A 23,489-nucleotide genomic window follows, 5' to 3' on the forward strand; every position below is an offset into this window, starting at 1 on the left:
GATGTGGCATTCCATAATAATTTATTAATGCCACCAATTCCAGAGCAGCCCTAGGGTTGAAATTTTTCAGCTCACACTCTAAATTCATACTATTATAGTAATAAAGCTGCTTAAAAGTTATTATTGGCTTTATTAGTTGCACTTTAACCCCATCCATCTGCAAGTTGCATTTAAAAGATAATTTTAAGTGAAATATTTTAAACATTTAACCACTGATTGCTCTGTCATATGTTGTCTTCACTCTTTTTTTCCAATTAAGAGGTAATTTAGCATGGCCAATCCACCAACCCAGCACATTTTTGGGTTGTTAGGGTGAGACACACGCAGATATGGGGAGAATGTGCAAACTCCACACGGGATCGAACCCAGGTCCTTGGAGCCGTGAGGCAGCCGTGCTAATCACTGCGTCACCATGCCGTCCTTTGTTGTCTTAACTGATTTATTCTCCCTAGAACTTTAGTTTATGCTTTTCATCTAATATAACAATCTGTCTATTCTATTTTTTCTCTCAAAATAAATAACTTTAAAACAGTGTACTTTTATACTTCCTCTGGCCCATTGTTGATGTAAGGGCAAATGCCAAAGCAAATAGATTTCCATTGCAAAAGCTGTCTGGTTCATCGATGTGAACCTCAAAGTGATCTCGTACTTCCAACAGAGAGCTTCGATTGAGGAAACCAATGTCAGAAATAGGAATGTTTATACTGTTGTTCCCATTCTCATTGACACTCCCTTCAAGCAGAGCTTCTGGTTGTGGGGTGCTGAACTTGTCGTATATACACAACAAGGCCATCATATTACACTTGGAAATGGGACAAACGTAGAAAGGCTGCAAAAGTGATTGACTTGAATTGCTCGATGAACAAAGGCTTAATGTTTGGGTGTGCGTGAAGATTGAAGTTAGGATACTTCCGCAGCTGAATTGTGGTGAGGTACCGCAACTCTGGTGGACCATTAAATGATGTGACTTTATACAACTTAAGGGTTTAATTTTTGCACTATTTTCAGGTGCATGTTCCTGTTCTGTCTCTTGGGGTGTAAGCCTTCAAATTAATCAACACAGGATGTTATTGTAGTGATCTCTATATGTGCATGTACACAAGGGGTTAATGTGTAATCAGTAGCACCACATGATCGCTAGAGGGCCGGATCAACAGGGGTATAAAAGGCAACCACATTGGGTCTGTGGCTCTCTCGGGGGTGCACTGTGACCAGGGCATAGCAGAGTAGTTCAGATGGCTAGTGGAGTTACGTATAGTTACTGTAGTTAGATCTTGTTAACCTTATCACTTGTATCAAAGTTAAAGTAAAGAACTCATGCAATTATTGTTATAGTTACTCAATAAACCTTTTGTTACTACTGGATGAGTTTGAGTCTTCTTCATCGAGATTCAGAAGACCTCTTCATTAGCCAAGGATTGAGTAGCACATGTTACCTACCACACAGGTAACAACACAGTTATCATCAGCTTCATACCAGTGTATTCACCCAAATTGTCATTTATAGTGTCAGCCATGGTCACACAAGCACCGGAGTCAGAAGGTTCTGTGTTCAAGCCCCTCTCTAGAGAGTCCAAGCTGACACTCCAGTGCGGTATGAGGGAGTGCTGCCCTGTTGGTGGGGCCGTTTTCCAGATCATAGAACCCCTACAGTGCAGAAGGAGGCCATGTGGCCCATCGAGTCTGCACCGATCCTCTGAATGAGAGATTAGACCCTGTCTGCTGTCCCAGGTAGATGCAAAAGATCCCATGAGCACTGTTTTGAGGAAGAGAAGGCATGGTGTCCTTGTCGATGTTTGTCCTTCGGTCAATATAAAAAAATAAAAATGACTCTGATCACCGTCATGTGAGAGCTTGGAGTGCTCGTTGGCTGCCACCTTTCCTACATTACAACAGTGGCTGTACTTCAAAATTACTTTGTTGACTTTAATGTGCTTTCGGACATCGTGAGGTTAAAAACAAGTCTTTCTTTCCTTAAAACCAAGCACTTTAATGCACAAACAAGCCTAAGTTTAAAGCAAAAGCTAGACATATGGAAAAGGAAAGTTAATGCTGGAAGCACTCAGCAGCTCTGCCATCATCTTTCGGGAGAGAAAATGAGCTAATATTTCAGTCTGTGAGCTTTCATCAGAACTGGGGAAGGTTTTGAACTGGTGAAAGACGGGAGCAGAGGTGGAAAGGTGAGCAAAAGGGAAGGCGTGTGAAACGGCGAGGGCAGGAGAGATTAAATTACAAAAGATTTCATGGCCACGGAGAGTGATGAAGGGACAAGTAAGGAAGGTGAAGATAAATCTAGAAGAGGTGCAAATGGTAGGATTTTGAACAGCTGTCACCTGAAAGCAAAGGGAAGAAGAAATAAATGAGAGCGAGAAAAGCAACCATCAAAGAGCAGAACAAAATGGGGCAAGGGTTACTATCTAAAATTGTTGAACTCAGTGTCTAGTCCAGAAGGCTGTAAGGTGCCCAGTCAAAAGATGAGCTGCTGTTCTTTAGGTTAATGGGCGGCACAGTAGCACAGTGGATAGCACTGATGCTTCACAGCGCCAGGGACCTAGGTTTGATTCCCGGCTTGGGCCACTGTCTGTGCGGAACCAGCACATTCTCCGTGTGTCTGCGTGGGTTTCCTCCGGGTGCTCCGATTTCCTCCCACAAGTCCCGAAAGTGCTGTTAGGTAATTTGGACATTCTGAATTCTCTGTCTGTGTACACGACTAGGGGCTTTTCACAGTAACTTCATTGCAGTGTTAATGTCGGCTACTTGTGACAATAAAGATTATTATTAATTTGTACTATGCAAGTCCAGTTTGTTCCTCACTTACTCAGTACTGATATAGTTGATTATTTGGAAGTCCTGTAACAAGTCAAGTTTAAGGTCCACCTAACCTTTTGTATAGAAGGTCACTGCATTGTTGTTTAACTTCATTGTTCAAAGACGTCTGAATTCTGTATTTCTGTCCTAGGTACTGTTTCCCATTTGGACGGCCAGAAGGTGCACTAAAAGCCACCCTCTCATTGCTTGAAAGGGTATGTTCAAACTACAATGAAATGTACTCTTAATTCTTGGCTTCTTTAACATGTTTTCCCTTTGTCTCATGCAGTAGTAAATTATTTGCTGGAGATAGTTCAGAAGCCACTGTAGTTACTAAGATTTATTTCTTATGCTTCAAAGCAACTTACTGGAACTGTGGTGGAGTTTGTGTCTCATGATGATCATGGGATTGGCCACAGATATTTATCCTGGCCATCCAGATGGATTTGGAAAGAGCTCCATCAGGGGAACAACAGATACTTGTGGTGGGTTCTATCAACCGGAAGCATTGTCCTTTTCTAGCTATTAGTTATGTATAACAAGATTTGGGTCAAGTTGTTCTTCAACTAAATTCAGGAATTCCTCTTTTTTACCCATGATTTTTTAAAAATTCATTCACGGGATCTGGGTGTCGCTGGTTAGGCCAGTAATTATCGCTGGTTAGGCCAGTAATTATTGCTATCCCAAGTTGCCCTGCAGACGTATGGTGAGCTGCCTACTTGAACCGCTGCAGCTGTTCCGGTGTATGTACACTCACTGTGCTGTTAGGGAGGATGTTCCAGGACTTTGGTCCAGTGACAGCGAAGGAACGGCGGTCCATTTCCAAGTCTGGGTGGTAATTTGGAGGTGAACCTCCAGGTGGTCGGGTACCCAGGTATCTGCTGCTCTTGTCCTTCTAGATGGTAGTGGTCGTGGGTTTGGAAGATGCTAAGGAACCTTGGTGAGTTACTGCAGTGTATCTTGTAGATGGTACACATGGCTGCCAGTGTTCGTCGGTGGTGGAGGGTTTGAATATTTGTGGAAGGAGGAGCAATCAAGCGGGTTGCTTTGTCCTGGATAGTATCAAGCTTCTTAAGTGTTATTGGAGCTGCACTCATTCAGGCAAGTGGAGAGTATTCCATTACACTCTTAATTCGGGAGGCTTTCGTGGCAGGTATGCTGTCCTCCCAAATCCGCCAGCGATTGCTGGAAAAAGACACCCTAGGCCTCAAGGAGGCACGGGTCCTTGCAGGCTCCCTGGATGTGGCCTCCAGAAATGCCCGTGCTTACGTTCCCGACAGCTCGGCAGCCCCCTGGGCAGCGTGGAACCTCTCCGCAGCCGACCCCGAGACAAGCCCCATCCCCCCACAAGCTTGTGCTGCAAGGCGGCCTGGCAACCCGGGGGGGCACCGCTGCTACTTTTGCGGGTAGGCCAAGCACTCCCAGCAGGGCTGCCCGGCCCCGCATCCACCTGCACGGGATGCTGTAAAAAGGGCTACTTCGTGGTGGTATGCCAGGCCCGTGCCGTCGCCGCGGTCTCCGGCGGCAAATGCGGACCGCCACCACAAACTACTCCACGGCCCCCGTGCGGCCAGCGGGCGCCGCCATCTTCCTACTCCAGGGCCACGTGCGGCCCCCGGGCGCCGCCATCTTGTCCGGCGGACGCCACGTTCGATGGATGGGCGCTGCCATTTTGTGCACCCCCAGACATGTGCGACCAGTGGGAGCCACCATCTTAGATGGACTCCCAGGACCCCAGCTCGGCTGACCACACATCGCCCGAAGAGAACACTCAACTGCTGAGATTAGCCTCAGTGACCCTGGATCAGTCCCGTCCTCGAACACTCTCAACTGCTACAACAACAGCACTAATCAACGGGCACGAGACGTCCTGCTTAATCGACTCTGGGAGCACGGAGAGCTTCATACATCCCGACACGGTAAGGCGCTGTTTTCTCCTCGTCCAAGCCGTTAATCAAAAAATCTCTCTGGCCTCCGGTTCCCACTCAGTAGAGATAAAGAGGTTTTGTGTAGCAAACCTCACAGTCCAGGGAAGGGAGTTTAAAATTACCGGCTCTGCGTCCTTCCCCACCTCTGCGCGGCCACACTCTTAGGTTTAGACTTCCAGTGTAATCTCCAAAGTCTAACTTTCAAATTCGGCGGCTCTATACCCCCTCACTGTCTGCGGCCTCACGACCCTCAAGGTCGATCCGCCTTCCCTGTTTGCGAACGTCATCCCGGGTTGCAAACCCGTCGCCACCAGGAGCAGGCGGTACAGTGCCCAGGATCGGATCTTTATTAGGTCAGAGGTCCAAAGGCTACTGAGGGAAGAAGTCATTGAAGCCAGTAACAGTCCCTGGAGAGCTCAAGTAGTGGTGGTAAAGACCGGGGAGAAGCATAGGATGGTCATCGACTGCAGTCAGACCATTAACAGGTTTACGCAGCTGAACGCGTACCCACTCCCCCGCATATCCGACCTGGTAAACAGGATCGCGCATTACAAGGTCTTCTCCACGGTGGATCTTAAGTCCGACTACCACCAGCTCTCCATCCGCACTAGTGACCGCAAATACACTGCCTTCGAGGCAGACGGGCGGCTCTATCACTTCTTAAGGGTTCCCTTCGGTGTCATCAACGGGGTCTCGGTCTTCCAGCACGAGATGGACCGAATGGTTGACCGGTACGGTTTACGGGCAACATTCCCGTATCTCGATAATGTCACCACCTGCGGCCACGACCAGCAGGACCACGACACCAACCTCCGAAAATTCCTCCAGACCGCAAAGATCCTTATCCTTACATATAACAAGGATAAATGAGGCACCAACCGCCTAGCCATCCTCGGCTACGTAGTGCGAAATGGAGTTATAGGCCCTGACCCTGAACGCATGCGCCCCCTTATGGAGTTCCCCCTCCCTCACGGCCCCAAGGCCCTGAAGCGCTGCCTAGGTTTTTTTTCCTACTCTGCCCAGTGGGTCCCCAACTATGCGGACAAGGCCTATCCCCTGATCCAATCCACAGTTTTTCCCCTGTCGATAGAGGCCCGCCAGGCCATCAGCCGCATCAAAGCAGACATTGCAAAGGCCACGATGCACGCCATCGACGAGTCCCTCCCCTTCCAGGTCGAGAGGGACATGTATGACGTAGCTCTGGCGGCCACCCTCAACCAAGCGGGCAGACCCGTGGCCTACTTCTCACGTACCCTCCATGCTTCCGAAATCCGCCATTCCTCAGTCGAAAGGGAGGCCCAGTCCATAGTAGAAGCTGTGCGACATTGGAGGCAATCACTGGCCGGCAGGAGATTCACTCTCCTCACTGACCAACGGTCGGTTGCTTTCATGTTCGATAATGCACAGCGGGGCAAGATAAAAACGATAAGATCTTGCGGTGGAGGATCGAACTCTCCACCTACAACTACGAGATCTTGTATCGTCCCGGGAAGCTAAACGAGCCTCCTGATGCCCTGTCCCGCTGCACACGTGCCGACGCACAAGCGGACCGCCTCCGAGCCCTCCACGAGGACCTCTGCCACCCGGGGGGGTCACACGCTTTTTCCACTTTATCAAGACCCGCAACCTGCCCTACTCCATCGAGGAGGTCAGGACAACCACCAGGAACTGCCAAATCTGCACTGAGTGCAAACCGCACTTCTACCGGCCAGAGAAAGCGCACCTGATAAAGGCTTCCCATCCCTTTGAACACCTCAGCATGGACTTCAAAGGCCCCCTCCCCTCCACCGACTGCAACACGTACTTCCTGAACGTGATTGACGAGTCCTCCCGGTTCCCATTCGCCATCCCCTGCCCCGACATGACCGCAACCACCGTCATCAAGGCCCTCCATAGCATCTTTGCACTGTTCGGGTTCCCCGCTTACATACATAGTGATAGGGGGTCCTCCTTTATGAGCGACGAACTGCGTCAATTCCTGCTCAGCAAGGGTATCGCCTCGAGCAGGACGACCAGTTACAACCCCCAGGGTAGTGGACAGGTAGAGAGGGTGAACGGAACGGTCTGGAAGACCGTCCTACTGGCCCTACGTTCCAGGAATCTCCCAGTCTCCCGCTGGCAGGAAGTCCTCCCTGATGCCCTCCACTCCACCCGGTCACTGCTTTGTACCACAACCAGCCAAACACCTCACAAACGTCTCCTTGTCTTCCCCAGGAAGTTCTCCTCTGGGACCTCGCTACCGACTTGGTTGGCAGCTCCCGGACCCATCCTGCTCCGAAAACACGTGCGGGCGCACAAGTCGGACTCGTTGGTCGAGAGAGTCCATCTTCTCCACGCTAACCCCCAGTACACCTACGTGGCATACCCTGACGGCCGAGAAGATACGGTCTCCCTACGAGACCTGGCGCCCGCCGGAGCCCCACGCACACCCCACCACCAGTCCCACCCTCCCTCCCACCTGTGCACCTTACAGGAGGATCCGTCCTTCCGCCGGCCCCGTCTAGGCCCCCCCACCCACTGACGCACCCCGCAGACACTCCCTTCCCAGGTCAACCGTTTTCCCCACCAGCGCCGTCTAGGGGTGTCGAAGCTGCCACAGAGATCGAGGCCATGCTCCCGGAGTCACAGACGCCCGAGCCTCCACCGGAGTCACCACCGAAGCTTTGACGATCACAGAGGACGACCAGGGCCCCCAATCGACTGATTGCTTCATTTTAAAGTTTATAGTTAATTATGAATCATAAATTGTAAATAGTAAATAGAATTGTAAATAGTTACAAAATGCTGTACGGAGGTATTACGGTACCTCCATAACTATAATTTCTACCATGTTACCATGCTGTAATATCAGGCCACCACCACCCCCCGGACTCTTTTTTAACAGGGGGTGAATGTGGTAGTCTGTGTAGAGGTATTACGGTACCTGGTAATGCTGGAACACCATTGGTAGATATTGTATGTTTCCTATTGGTCAAGCTGTATGGTAGCTCCGCCCTGCAAGGCGGGGTATACGAGCCCGTGCCGCCCCAGCAGCCTTCATTCTGTACCTGAGCTGCTGGAGGAAACATCTAGCTTATTAAAGCCTTCAGTAGGACTACAACCTTGCTTTAGTGGTCATTGATTGTGCATCAGTTAGATTCTCTCTTGTAGGAGATGGTCATTGTCTGGCACCTGTGTGGTGCAAATGTAACTTGTCACTTATAAACCCAAGCCTGGATATTGTCCAGGTCTTGCTGCATTTGATCATGGACTGTTTCATTATCTGAGGAGTTGCAAATGGTGCTGAATATTGTGCAGTCATCTGCAAACATCCTACTTCTGGCCTTATAATGGAAGACAGATCATTGATCAAGCAGCTGAAGATGTTTGGACGTGGACACTACCAGGAACTCCTGCAATGATGTCTTGGAGCTGAGATGATTGACCTCCAACTACCACAACCCTCTTCCTTTGTACCAGGTATGACTTCAACCAATGGAGAGTGTTCCCCCTGATTCCCATTGACCCCAGTTTAAATAGGGCTCCTTGATGCATTCTCAGTCAAATGCTGCCTTGATGTCAAGGGGAGTCACTCTCACCTCACCACTGGCATTTAGCTCTTTTGTCCATGTCTGAACCAAGGCTGTAATGAGGTCAGGAGCTGAATGACTCTGGTGGAGCCATACTGAGCATCCGTGATCAGGTTATTGCTGAGTAAGTGCCGCTTGATAGCACTGTTGATGACTCCTTCCATCACTTTGATGATGATGGAGAGTAGACTGATAGGGCGGTAATTGGCTGGGTTAGATTTGTCCTGTGTCTTGTCTCAAAGGGAACCATTTTGTAACAGTACAATTAGGTTCAGTAATATTTTCTGTAACAGAGTGGAGATTTTCATTATTTTGACCATTACTGTGAACAATTAACTACTTTCACTTGGCAGGCGTGATTGAAAAAAAGAAATGTAGCTTCAATATATTTATCCATTAGCAGGTTCATTGTACAGTAGTAACAATGGGCAGGTCATTAAAACCATCAGAATATTGGGATGCGTAGAATAAATCAAGAGCGATCATTTCACTACTGTTTTGGGTCTTGGTGAAACAAGTTCTCAAATACTCTGATAACTAGCATATAAAATCATCATAGAATGCCTCCAGTGAAGAGAGAGGCTATTCGGCCAATAGAGTGCACCGACCCACCGAAAGAGCACTCGAACTAAGCCCAATCCTCCGCCTTATCCCCCTAACCCTCCGTCGTTCCAGTGAGAACAAACTGAGTTTATTCAACCTCTCCTCATAGCTAATGCCCTCCATACCAGGCAACAACCTGGTAAATCTCTTTTGCACCCTCTCTAAAGCCTCCATATCCTTCTGGTAGTGCGGTGACTAAAATTGAACACTATACTCCAAGTGTGGCCTAACTAAGGTTCTATACAGCTGCAACATGACTTGCCAATTTCTTATACTCAATGCCCCGGCCAATGAAGGCAAGCATGCCGTATGCCCTCTTGACTACCTTCTCCACCTGTGTTGCCCCTTTCAGTGACCTGTGGATCTGTACACCTAGATCTCTCTGACTGTCAATACTCTTGAGGGTTCTACCATTCCCTGTATATTCCCTACCTGCATTAGACCTTCCATAATGTATTACCTCACATTTGTCCAGAGTAAACTCCATCTGCCATCTCTTCGCCCAAGTCTCCAAACGATCTAAATCCTGCTGTATCCTCGACAGTCCTCATCGCTATCCGCAATTCCACCAAACTTTGTGTCATCTGCAAACTTACTAATCAGTCCAGTTACATTTTCCTCCAAATCATTTATATATACTACAAATAGCAAAGGTCCCAGCACTGATCCCTGCGGAACACCACTAGTCACAGCCCTCCAATCAGTAAAGCACCCTTCCATTGCTACTCTCTGCCTTCTATGACCTAGCCAGTTCTGTATCCATCTTGCCAGCTCACCCCTGATCCTCTGTGACTTCACCTTTTGTACCAGTTTGCCATGAGGGACCTTGTCAAAGACCTTACTGAAGTCCATATAGACAACATTCACTGTCCTACCTGGATCAATCATCTTTGTGACCTCTTCGAAAAAGTCTATCAAGTTAGTGAGACACAACCTCCCCTTCACAAAACCGTGCTGCCTCTCGCTATTACGTCCATTTGCTTCCAAATGTGAGTAGATCCTGTCTCGAAGAATTTTCTCCAGTAATTTCCCTACCACTGACGTAAGGCTCACCGGCCTGTAGTTCCCTGGATTATCCTTGCTACCCTTCTTAAACAAAGGAACAACATTGGCTATTCTCCAGTCCTCCGGGACATCACCTGAAGACAGTGAGGATCCAAAGAATTCTGTCAAGGCCTCACCAATTTCCACTCTCGCCTCCTTCAGTATTCTGGGGTAGATCCCATCAATTCGTGGGGACTTATCTACCTTAACTTTTTCAAGACGCCCAACACCTCGTCTTTTTGGATCTCAATGTGACCCAGGCTATCTACACATCCTTCTCCAGACTCAACGTCCACCAATTCCTTCTCTTTGGTGAATACTGATGCAAAGTATTCATTTCGTACCTCGCCCATTTCCTCAGGCTCTATACATAGATTCCCTTGACTATCCTTCAGTGGGCCAACCCTTTCCCTGGCTACCCTCTTGCTTTTTATGTACATGTAAAAAGCCTTGGGATTTTCCTTAACCCTATTTGCCAATGACTTTTTGTGACTCCTTTTAGCCCTCCTGACTCCTTGCTTAAGTTTCTTCCTACTTTCCTTATATTCCACACAGGCTTCGTCTGTTCCCAGCCTTCTAGCCCTGAAAAATGCCTCCTTTTTCTTTTTGACGAGGCCTACAATATCTCTCGTTATCCAAGGTTCCCGAAATTTGCAGTATTTATCCTTCTTCCGCACATGCTAGTCCTGAATTCCTTTCAACTGACATTTGAAAGCCTCCCACATGTCAGATATTGATTTACCCTCAAACATCCACCCCCAATCTGGGTTCTTCAGTTCCCTCCTAATATTGTTATAATTAGCCTTCCCCCAATTTAGCACATTCACCTAGGACCACTCTTATCCTTGTCCACCAGCACTTTTGAATTGTGGTATCTGTTCCCGAAATGCTCCCCTACTGAAACTTCTACCACCTGGCCGGGCTCATTCTCCAATACCAGGTCACGTGCAGCAACTTCCCTAGTTGGGCTATCTACATATTGTTTTAAGAAGCTGTCCTGGATGCTCCTTACAAACTCTGCCCCGTCCAAGCCCCTAGCACTAAGTGAGTCCCAGTCAATATTGGGGAAATTGAAGTCTCCCATCACCACAACGCTGTTACTTTTACTCCTTTCCAAAATCTGTCTACCTATCTGCTCCTCTATCTCCTGTTGGCTGTTAGGAGGCCTGTAGTAAACCCCCAATATTGTGACTGCACCCTTCTTATTCCTGATCTCTACCCATATAGCCTCGCTGCCCTCTGAGGTGTCCTCCTGCAGTACAGCGGTGATATTCTCCCTAACCAGTAGCGCAACTCTGCCACCCCTTTTACATCCCCCTCTATCCCGCCTGAAACATCCTAATCCTGGAACGTTTAGCTGCCAATCCTCTCCTTCCCTCAACCAGGTCGCTGTAATGGCAACAACATCATAGTTCCAAGCACGAATCCAAGCTCTAAGTTCACCTGCCTTACCCGTAATACTACTTACATTAAAACATATGCACTTCAGGCCACCAGACCTGTTGTTTTCTGCAACATCTCCCTGTCTGCTCTTCCTCAGAGCCATACTGGTTTAGCTCACTGGGCTAAATCGCTGGCTTTTAAAGCAGACCAAGGCAGGCCAGCAGCACGGTTCAATTCCCGTACCAGCCTCCCCGAACAGGCGCCGGAATCACAGTAACTTCATTGAAGCCTACTCGTGACAATAAACGATTTTCATTCATTTCATACTGGCCCTATTCTCTAGTTCTCCCTCAATGTTTTCACCTTCTGACCGATTGCTCCGGTACCCACCCCCCTGCCATACTAGTTTAAACCCTCCCATGTGACACTAGCAAACCTCGCGGCCAGGATATTTATGCCTCTCCAGTTTAGATGCAACCCGTCCTTCTTACACAGGTCACACCTACCCCGGAAGAGCTCCCAGTGGTCCAGATAATAGAAACCCTCCCTCCTACACCAGCTGTTTAGCCACGTGTTTTGCTGCTCTATCTTCCTATTTCTATTCTCACTGGCACGTGGCACAGGGTGTAATCCCGAGATTACAACCCTAGAGGTCCTGTCCTTTAACTTTCTTCCTAGCTCCCTGAACGACTGCTGCAGGACCTCATGCCCCTTCCTGCCTATGTCGTTAGTACCAATATGTACAACGACCTCTGTTTGTTTGCCCCCCCCCCCCTCTTCAGGATGCCCGCTACCCGTTCTGAGACATCCTGGACCCTGGCACTAGGGGAGCAACATACCATCCTGGAGTCTCTTTCACATCCACAGAAGCACCTATCTGTGCCCCTGACTATAGAGTCCCCTATGACTATTGCCCATCTGCGCTTTGACCCTCCCTGCTGAACATCAGAGCCAGCCGTGGTGCCACTGCTCTGGCTGCTGGTGTTTTCCCCTGATAGGCTATTCCCCCCAACAGTATCCAAAGCGGCATACCTGTTCGAGAGGGGGACAACCACAGCGGATTCCTGCACTGACTGCCTGCCCCATCTGGTGGTCACCCATCTCTCTGTCTGCACCTTGGGTGTGACCACATCTCTAACTCATATCTATAACGCTTTCCGCCACCTGCATGCTCCTAAGTGCATCCAATTGCTGCTCCAACCGAATCACGCGGTCTGTGAGGAGCTGCCATTGGTTACACTTGCTGCAGATGTAGTCGACTGGAACGCTGGAAGCGTCACAGATCTGCCACATCTCACAGTTGGAGAACTGCATCCCACTGAGTGACATTTTAGCACTAATTAAATAATTTAAAATAAACACTTGAATTATTGTTAGATTGAGTTACAATTAACTATATGGTCCAGACGCTAGATGATAGTCTGGGGTAGTGAATTCCACAGAACAAAATAGGAAATGCAGTTATAAAAAAATGGTGAGTGTGAAATAAAATACAGGCGGTGGAACAGGAAAGAACATGGTTTGACAAAAAGAATGGGGTTAATTTGTTTTCAGTCAACAGAATTTGGGATTTGTGGTTATTAGAAAAGTCCAAAAGGAATACTGTAGATAGGTGGGCTAGATTGATTGAAGATCTTCTTCTGTCTGAAATTGCTACCTTACTGAAGAGTTTGTATTGCAGCTTCTGCCCTCATTAAAGAAGTATTGATGTTAAAAATAGGCAGGAAAAATGTCTCTGTGAAAAATAAATGCCATTTGGTTTCAAGCTATATGACATACACTTATTGAATAATTAACACTCATTGTGCTATTAGGGAGGGAGTTCCAGGATCTTGCCCCAGCGACACTGAAGGAACAGCAATATATTCCCAAGTCAGGATGGTGAGTGACTTGGAGGGGAATGTCCAGGTGATGGTATTCCCATGTATCTGCTGCCGTTGTCCTTCTAGATGGTAGTGGTTGTGGGTTTGGAAGGTGCTGCCTAAGGAGCCTTGATGAGTTCCTGCAGTGCATCTTGTAGATGGTATACATGGCTGCTACTGTGGGTCGGTGGTGGAGAGAGTGAATGTCTGTGGCAAGTGTGTAAATCAAGCAGGTTGCTTTGTCCTGGGTGATTTTGAGCTTTCTTGAGTGATGTTGGAGCTGCACTCATCCAGGCAAGTGGAGAGGGTATTCCATTACACTCCTGACTTGTGTCTTGTAGATGGTGGACAGTCTTTGGGGGTCGGTAGGTGAGTTACCCGTCGCAGGATTCCTAGCCTCTGACCTGCTCTTGTAGTCTTTGTATTAATGCAACAAGTCCAGTTCAGTTTCTGGCCAATGGTAACCTCCAGGATGTTGATAATGAGATTTTCAGTGATGGCAATGCCATTGAATGACAATGTTCACTTGCCCACTTTTTATGAGTATTCACTGCGACACGGTAGCACAGTGGTTAGCACTGTTGCTTCACAGCTCCAGGGTCCCAGGTTCGATTCCCAGCTTGGGTCACTGTCTGTGCGGAGTCTGCACGTTCTCCCTGTGTATGTGTGGGTTTCCTCCCACATGTCCCGAAAGATGTGCTGTTAGGTAATTTGGGACATTCTGAATTCTCCCTCTGGGTACGCGAACAGGAGCCGGAATGTGGCGACTAGGGGCTTTTCACAGTAACTTCATTGCAGTGTTAATGTAAGCCTACTTGTGACAATAAAGATTATTATTATAACATGCCCATGGACAACAGCTATCCTCAACTACTGCCATGACCATTTTTCATGTATGAACCTTGTCAGTAAGTGTCCCTTGGCTGCACAATTGTAGTGGGCATCACAAGCAAGTCCAATTGTGTCCTCAATTTTATATATATTTTTGTTTAATTTAGAGTACCCAATTTATTTTTTCCAATTAAGGGGCAATTTAGCATGGCCAATCCACCCAGCCTGCACATCTTTGGGTTGTGGGGGCAAAATCGAAGCAAGCACATGGAGAACGTGCAAACTCCACACGGACAGTGACCCAGAGCCGGGATCGAACCTGGGACCTCGCCGCAGAGATCAAACCTGGGACCTCGGCGCCGTGAGGCAGCAGCATTAACCACTGCGCCACTGTGCTGCCCTTGTTCTGTCCTCAATTAATGTCCTGCATGTACACATCCAGTAGCAGTGACTGGGCAACCATCAAAAGTTAAAAACAACGCAAATCAATTTTTTCAAAGGAGCAAAGGTGAAAAGTGGGAGGGGCTGTGTGTTGGGAGAATATAATAGATGTATGGTACATAATCTTTATAGATTTGCTTATTTTCTTTAATCAAGGTTCTAATGAAAGACATAGCCACCCCTGTGCCATCTGAAGATGTCAAGAAAGTGGTACGAAAGTGTCTAGAGAAAGCTGCTTTGATCAACTATTCTCACCTTTCAGAGTATGCCAAAATAGAAGGTTGGTATGTTTGATATAGCAGCCCATGTGGCACAGAGAGCCAATTGAGTCCATTAGCTGAACACTTTGTCACAAGTCTTTCTTTCCCATTGAACAAACCCAAGCCTCTGCAAATGCAAATGCCTCATTAAAATCTCAGCTGGTGAACGACAGAGCCCTTTCTATTCATTGCTTTAATCTGCCTCATGAGACCTCCTTCCAGAGCTGAAAGCCTTTCACTAAAGCTGTTCTCTTTTCCGCTCCCTTGTGAAGCCTTGTTGAATAAATAGTTTTACATAGATTTAAATTATGTTCATTTTTAATCACTGGCTAATTTACTTTCTCTTCCTTCTACACCCCTTTTGTCATTTCAAGCAGCCAGTGGAAAAGAACCAGGTAAATAGTCGCATGCACTATTTGACAGTTACAACACTTTAAGGAGATTCATCGTCTGCCAATAAATGTCTCTCAGACACTTGTCCTGTATTCTGAGTTCTGGAGGAGGATTGGCGTTATTCGTTTGACATGCACCTAAATATTATGGGAAATAGATAGTGTTGTTCTTTTTTCGAAATTCTTCACATCAGACTTAACAATTTAAAGGCATTTTGCTGTCTTTGCTTGTAGACAGCTTAGACTGTATACAAAAACAATACATATGGTTAAGGCTGTCACTTTATTGCAGTACTGAGTGAGTACTGCACTGTTGCTGATGTCTTTTTCTCAAATGAGATATTAAACTAAGGACCCACCTGACTGCTTGGATGGATGTTAAAGATACGATGGCACCTCGCAGAATAGTAGGGGAGTGATGTCCGGTATCCCGACCACTATGTATCTGTTTGCCAATCAACATCACACAAAACAAAATCCAGATCATCTGGTTATTATCATATTGCTGTATGTGGAAATTTGTTCAAAGTAGCGGCTGCCTTTCCTACAGCACTGACTGCTCTACAAAAGGACTTCATTAGTTGCAAAGCTCTTTGAGACATCTGATCATGAAAAGTGCTATAGAAAAATAAGTCTTTCCGTCTTTTACTAATTTTCCTTTCAACCCATGTGGCCAGATGGAGTGCACCAATTTCGAATGGAAGTTAGAGCAGTGATAAAGACCTGCTAACTATTGCACTAACATAAGAGGGTCATGGTACTGGGACTTGAAAGTTGGAAAGAAAGTGATGAATTTTGCAAGAACATAACACATCAGGTGCGATTCTCTACCTGCATTGTGGCTGGTGACATCCTGCTATGCCGGGAGATTAGCGGGTGAGCCCCTAACAGGGTACGCTCCGGGTGCTGAGCAGAATGCAATGCTCCCAGCCCGCGGCACCTGATGTAACCTGGTTCACATCCTTGTTGGGCATGAACCAGAGTAACATATTGACAGGAGCATTTAATTACGCTTCGTCAGTTTAAAGCCGGATTTTCCCAGCTCCCGGGATTCTGCGGCACTTCCTCCTCACTCTCACCCCCCACCACCACCACCCTCGCTGACGCAGCTGAGGCAGGGGGAATCGCTACTGATCTCCACAGGTAGAGACCAGTCGTGATAACCATGCTGGGGGCTCAGAGGCCATTTGAGTCCTCGGGTGGTTGGGCACATGGCAGGGCAGTGCCTGGGCCTGAAAGTGTCAGGGCCTGAAACGTGGTGGGGCGAGAATAGGAGGTATGAATGAGGGAGGCAAGGTGGGGGGTAGGGGGGGTATGGATCTCGCAACCCCTTAACGTGGTGTTGCTCTCCTGGGGGGTAAGGGGTGTGGCTCCTGGCTCTGGCAATCAATGGTGGAGGGGGCCTGATGCCGACAAGAAGAGGGAGGGGTCTGAAGAACACTCATTGGGGGCTCCCAATGCCGCAATTCAAATGATCCTTTGGGATGTGGTAGAGGAGGTTAATCTCAGTGAGGATCGGGGGGAGGGGGGCGGGGGGGGGGGGGGGGGGAGCGGGGGGGGGGGCAAGGGGGGGGGGCAGGTAACGGCATTGAAACCTCTCTCTTTTTGGAGAGAGCCTTTACTGGCACTTTGAGATCAAGGCTCCCTTTAAAAATGGCGCCCCGATATAGAACTTGAAAAGTCATAGCTTTTCGTCTTGTACTCATCAGGACATTTCGCAAGAATACCAGTATAAAGGGAAAACAACAATTTTTACTGTATGAGAAGAGAGTGCTGACTGGTTGACAAGTGGACTTTGGTTGACAGAAGCATTGCCGTGGAGAATGCACCCAGTTGATGGTGACTGGCAGTTAACTGCCAAGCATTGTTTGAAATTTAAACCAGGTCGCTTGGACCTGATTGGTCAAGGCACAGCCCTGAGAAATGAGTCAGCAAATGGCTGTCACGCATTTTGTTTAGTTGAAACAGGTGCAAGTGTACATCTTCTGTCTGTAAAGAATAGGGCCTTGTGTTAAGATATGTAGCTTCCAATGCACACAAATGCATCACACTGTGAACCCAACTGACAATATTAGATTGGTTGTCAGTGTAATTTAACTTTAGAATAAAGTAGTACATTAAAGGATAAATGAGAGAGAAAGCTATATTTTTGGAGAAACTGAGGAGCATTATACATCAGCCATCATACTGTCATTAAATTCAATATATTTGCAAACAATGAAGCAAGAAAAATAAAATGAATTACAGGGAACTAATTTGAAGGATAAATAGGAAAAGATAAAATAGTCAGTGAATTAAATCATACCTCCTTCCACCCCACAAAAAAGACTTAAAAAGATGTTTTGACTTTTCGCCTACTTGAGAGGATAGAATCAATTGGCTGTAAGACAAAACATGAAGAAGATGATGGATCAGTCTTCAGAAACTCTGCAACTGGGGTCTGATATCCATCCATTTGAGTTTTTGAACTGCTCCTAAAGCACGAGGACATGTTGATGAACACTTGAATGAATCAAGATAAAATATAAAGATGAAGGGGATCTTTTGGCAAAAATATTTAATTGTGATACATGGGAAATCTATCAGGTACAGGCAATCTTATTCAAAGGTGAACAGTACGATACCACAAATTAACTTGAGATCTATTTGTGGTGTGGGAATTATTAGAATCTATAATCAAGCTAACACGTAAAGTCAAATCAAATTAGTCTTTAAAAGATTGGGCTCACGCATTATTGAAACTTAGTGAAATTTCTTGGTGTTACTGAGTTGGTGGATGATGGTAATAATTTTATTTCCAGAATGCATTGACTGAGTTCCTCCATATAAGACTTGTGAATAAAAGTAAATGGTTTAGGATTGAGAAGGAATTGTAAATTTAATAATAAATAGGTGATGCCTTTATCACTATCACTTGAATAGCCATGAGCATCACATTTGCCAGGGTTTTATGAAAAGATTATTTTTGTTCTGAGTAATATTAAGATGAGTATTGAAAGTGGAGGACAAGTATATAATGTATCATTGGTAAATAGGATGTTCTGAGGTGAGATATATAATTGAACAAGATCTACAGAGACTTCACAGCGAGGCATATTAACACCATCTCATGAGATATGTAAGGTGAAACATATTGGAGCTAAAAATAGTAAATGTGAATACACTATGAAAAGTATATTGTTGAATAACGTGGAGCAAGAAAATGACATGGGTGTGCTAATTGGCGAAAAACTGAAAATGTTATCAAATTATATGTTGATGATTATCAACACAAATAAGAGCATCCGGATACATTAATGAGTGTTAACTCACACTCTAACACATTGGTGCGACTAAGCTCAGGAGTTTAATTTATTTTCAAAAGCTTGCTTCTTGACAGGGTTGTGTAATATTCCTTCGCACACAACTTTAACGCCCTTATTACTTTGTTCATTTTAAATGATTAACATTAAAATATCCCACAATGGAATTTTCAGCTAATTAAGCTTAGCACAGCTGGAGAAAATGACAACCTTTAAAACATTTTTAGTATTTGCCGATGTTTCTCAAAATTCAAATGCACGGTAACATCCAAAAATACAGTTCAAAAATCGATCACAAAGAGCAAAACATTTTGGTGTGAAGAATAAGGAGAGGCAATCAAAATTAAATTGTACATTTTTAAACGGGTTGCAAGACCAGAGAGACTTGGGGGGTGTATATAAAGAAATGGTTGAAGGTAGTAGAACAAGTTGGGAAAGCTGTTAAAAGAACAGATGGGATCCTTTGCTTTACATACAATATAAAAGCAAGGAAGCTGGATCGCTCTCAGTGGAATACTGTCAAATTTTGGACACCACACTTTAGGAAGGATGTCAAGGACGTAAGTGTACAGAGAAGATTTACTGGAATGATATTTAGGATAGGGAACTTGAGTTCTGTGCAGAGACTGGGGAAGCTAAGACTGTCCTCCTTAGAGTGGAGAGGGTTAAAGAAAGATTGAATATAGGAACTGAAAATTGTCAATAATTTTTATAGAGTAGATGGGGAAACGTATTTCCACTGGCAGGAGAGTTAATCACCTGTGGACACAGGTTTAAGTTAACTGGCAAAAAAATAACCTGGAAGATTATTATTTTTTAACCAGCAAGTCGTATGATCCAGAATATGCTGCCTAAAAGGAAAAACATGCAACAGTGTTGGAAAGAGCAGGAAAATGGAACCCATTACATAGATCTTTCAAATAGCTACCCTCAGCCATCATAAGCTAAACAGGATCCTTCTGCGCTGTATGATTTTATAAGTGGATAACGATGTTTGATCTGCTATAATTTGGGACCAAAGTATAAAAGAGCATGGTAAGAACTTTGTATATACACTTGTTAAAATGTTGTTCTGAGGATGTAATAGATAGTGGCAGGATTATATTTGTTGTTCTTTCCCTGATTGCTGTGAGAAGGTGGTGATGTTATGGGGTGGGTCCTGATAATGTGGCACATTAGGGATGTTTCACATGAAAACTCAACAGGTCGGGGCTGTAGTGCTTTGTGAAGGTCACTGGTGTCCGTATTCCGCTTTGGAAATGGGAACTTAGTGGTGGGTTTTCCCGTTTAAGTTCAGGGCTGATAGACAGGATTCAGAGAGTGCAGATATTCCTGCTCTGAAATGGAAAGGAGTCACAGATCACAGGCTGTCCAGGGGCTATCTGGACCTCACAGTCTGAAGTCAGAAATAGCAGGCAGTGCAGAAGTGCAATGGAATGCAGCAAGAGCAATCATTGGGAACATGGTGTACCCCAGCTGCCGTGAGGGGCAAGGACTGTGTGCTCCACAGGAAAGAAAAAGCAGCTTGGTGTGCAGGACTGTTGGACAGTCCAAGTCCCTGGGCGTGGCAGGTTCTGTACTGGCTGCAGAGGGAATGGTGATGGTCATGGGCACATCATCAACCTATAAATACATAACATGAGGGGGATATGTGAATCTCTCATGGTTGGAGGGGATCCCTTGTTCATGATGGTGCACACAGCCTCCAAACGGGATGGGTATAGGTCCATGTGAGGCATGGGCGCTTCACGGATGGTCTCGGGTGGGGCGGGGAGTGTTTCAATGTCCAGCACCACAACAACAGAATCTGGTATTAGTGGGAGAGGTTGGAGAATAACAGGTGCCATCTCTACCTGCACACGATGAGGCTCCAGGTGAATTGGAGGTATGCAGTCAGTGAGGGAGGGCGGGTCAAACTCCGCCCTGCAATATAAGTGCAGCACCACCACCTTGACACTCATGTAAAAAGAAGGCTTCCAAAATCCAAAGTAAGATCGGCTCTGTCTGGGAGGGCTGTGATGAAGTGTGGGAGGACCACAAAACTGGCCTCTGGTGCTCCTTGCAACCCTCATTGTTGATGTCATTACAGTGGACAGGCTCCAGGTCAATTACTCAGGACTCCGAGCTGGTTGCCCAGGAAGCAAGAGCAAGCCAGATTTCTAATTTGCGCTTTGAAAAGGGTCAGCACAACTCAATAGTCTCATGTCAAATTTGGAAAAGCTACACAGGGGAAGACAGGAATGCAGCTTTGGAGAGAGAAGGCTATAGTGAAGGGGGCACAGCTGCATCAATTCAGCCATCCCATTAGTAAAGAGGAGACCTGGGTTAAAAATTAATGACGTTCATCAGTGGCCAAACGGATTCCATTCATTCACCAGGAGCAAAGGAATGCTCACAGTTCTGCCAAGTCAGTGAGTGGAATTCAGAACCACATTGGTTCAATGAGGTAATTCACAACGTCTCACCCCCCACAGAGCTCCAGATATAACACCTGTGGAATGGAATGCTGCTCACCTCAATGTGTGTGCTAGAGTCCCAGGGGTAAGGTAGCATCAGGAACAATGCAATCTAAGGTTCCAAAGCTTAGATCTCGTGACCACACCTTTGTACTCAGCGTCCATTGCTCAGTCTGGGCTTCAATATGTCTTTTCACAGAAGAGCCTAAAGTGAGAATGGATCTAGGGATCCAAGGAAATTTTCTATGAATGCTTTTTGAGGTAGGAGGGGAAGAAAAGGCATCTGCGTGTGCACCTCCAGCACTGCATATGGGACAAGGCATCAACAGGAAGCTGGGGAACAGAGACCCAGACAGTGGAGACGATTGACAACACCGAGGGTCTAATGTCCTTTTCTGCAAATGAGTGAAAGGCAGTGCAGGGCAAAGCTGCGATTGTCCAGGGATCTGGTCCGCATCAAATGCCACTTGCTCTGAGAAGACCTGACTCCACATAGGTTGGAGGCTTCCCCCTGCCATTGGCCCTGAAGGTGGCAGTAGCACCCAATTGTTTTGCCTCTGGATCTTTCCATTGGAGCAACCGGGAACCTGTGCGGCATTTCACAGTGAGCAACACACCAGTGCATTCACAAGGTGATCCATGTCCTTTACAGGAAGGCCCATCATTATGTGAACTTTGCTTTGGATGGATAATCAAGCTCTGAGATCACAGGCTTCACAGCTATCTCTGAATTCTCTCGGGGGCAGGGAGTAATTTACGGCACCCATGTGACTCCCTGGTAGCAGCCCTTGAATTTCGTCAAGCGTGAGGTCTTCCATTCTTTCCTTGTACAGTTGGTGTGCGACCATCAAAAGCAAATATTGGACATTTGTGCATAATTCCTTGGGATTTGCTATGACTCTTATATTAGTCATTCTCGGGTGCCTGGATTTTTCAAGCGGCTGGGAAGTCTGCAGGAATGGTTGCCAGGGGATAAGGGCTATCACCTTAAACAGTGGCTCGTGACTCTGGTACGCCATCCTCAGACCCCAGTCGTGGAAAGGTACAACGCTCCTTATGCCACCACACAGTCCCTCATAGAGCAGACCATGGACCGCTGAAGATGCAGTTCAGATGCTTGGACCTCTTGGTGGCTCTCTGCAATGTGCACCAGGGTTTGCCGTGCCCGTTACAATCTGGCTATGCAGAGAGGTGAGGCTCTGCCAAAGGGTGAACTGGAGGAGAAGGAGCCCTCCTCGGAAGATGACGATGCGGAAGTGCAGGAAGCCCTAGGGGATGCTGAAGGTTAGCATGAGTGCCATGATTTCACGAAGGAGGAGAGCCTGTGATACACTCATCGCTGAAGGGTTTCAGGAGGAGCAAACTCTTAAGCTGAATCTTCAGGAGACACCTCCCCTAGACCCCCAAGCCATCTTGTGACCTCTGAGGGAATAGCTGAACCATCGCTGAGACAACAGGTCCTGCATTCACACTTGGGCCTTAGGACTCCCTCGGGTCAGATCTTAGCTGTGGGTATCGGTGACCTGTTAATGCACCCACTCTGTCAACTTACAGTCCAGAAAGGAAGAACAGTGATGTGAGTTGAGAATAGACATTTCCTAAGCCATGTGAGGATGTAAACACTTCAGCGAATGAAGTGTGCACCAGCGTAGGGCTCTCACTCTTAAGTCCTGGCTTGGGACACTGCCAGTTGGGAAACCCAGATGCACAGAGAGCCACATATCTGATGAGCCTCATTAGCCATTGCTATCAATTGAGGACTAATAATTGTGAACACACCCATCATACACTCCAAATAAAAAAAATACGCACAACCCCTGACAACACACAAGGGTCAGGTAACAAGTGCACTGATGTTGACATCACATGAATGTTAATCTTAAAAGAGGACACTGTGAATGTGAGGAAGGCTGTACCTCAGAGTAAGAGGATTGTGAAGGCCGAAACCAAAATGCTTTCATCTGACCATTACATTCATATACCCATGGAATGGATTTCACAAACTGCAATTTATTCACAGTGATGGAGCACCCATGACCCTGAGGTGGCATCAAAACGTTTTAACTTGCAACCCACCCACTACAACTTGGTGCAGCCCCGACCTCTGCAGCAGGGATGGAGGCAGCCTGCTGACTGCTACGTCCTGATGTCTGTGATGACCTTGGCGGACATCCTCTGGTGGCCCGAGGAAGAAGCGCCCTTGGCGGCTAGCACTGCTGGAATTGGCATGGGCACGGGAAGTGAGCGGCTGAAGTCAAGTGGGCTGTAGAGAGTGATACGAGTGTGCTGGACCGATCTTTAAATTTAGTGCCAGGACCTTTGAACCCGTCATCTGAGGGTGGGCGGGTGAATCGGCCGCTGGACCACAGGGGCATTCGCCTGTGCATAGGTAATGACGTTCCGAGCACTGAATCCGGAGTGGGAACCTGCCATTTTGGCCAGCAGAACAGGCTGCGCTGGAGTCGTCCGCCATCGCCCGTAGTCTCAAAATGGGCCCTTTCTTATTTAGTGTGTATTTTTCTTCCACATTTTATATTTTATTTGATCCTTTTGTTGTAAATCCAACCATTTTCATTCCTCAAAAAACGAAATGTATCGTTCAACTACCCC

General features: G+C 46.7%; 1 protein-coding gene across 15 annotated transcripts in view; it reads left to right on the top strand.

Annotated features, from left to right (window-relative positions):
- Nucleotides 1-23,489, top strand: part of cadps2 (Ca++-dependent secretion activator 2) — a 1,044,194-nt gene that overhangs the window by 795,926 nt on the left and 224,779 nt on the right. For 8 of the 15 annotated variants that reach the window (XM_072484477.1, XM_072484475.1, XM_072484478.1 and 5 more), the window contains exons 15-17: nucleotides 2,960-3,023; nucleotides 14,626-14,749; nucleotides 15,104-15,124. In XM_072484477.1, coding sequence (XP_072340578.1) covers nucleotides 2,960-3,023; nucleotides 14,626-14,749; nucleotides 15,104-15,124 — 209 coding nt within the window. The remainder of the gene's footprint in view (nucleotides 1-2,959; nucleotides 3,024-14,625; nucleotides 14,750-15,103; nucleotides 15,125-23,489) is intronic. The other 7 variants (XM_072484484.1, XM_072484489.1, XM_072484487.1 and 4 more) reach the window with 2 other exon arrangements.

The sequence above is a fragment of the Scyliorhinus torazame genome, chromosome 19, assembly GCF_047496885.1.
Source record: "Scyliorhinus torazame isolate Kashiwa2021f chromosome 19, sScyTor2.1, whole genome shotgun sequence".
Lineage (NCBI taxonomy): Eukaryota > Metazoa > Chordata > Chondrichthyes > Carcharhiniformes > Scyliorhinidae > Scyliorhinus > Scyliorhinus torazame.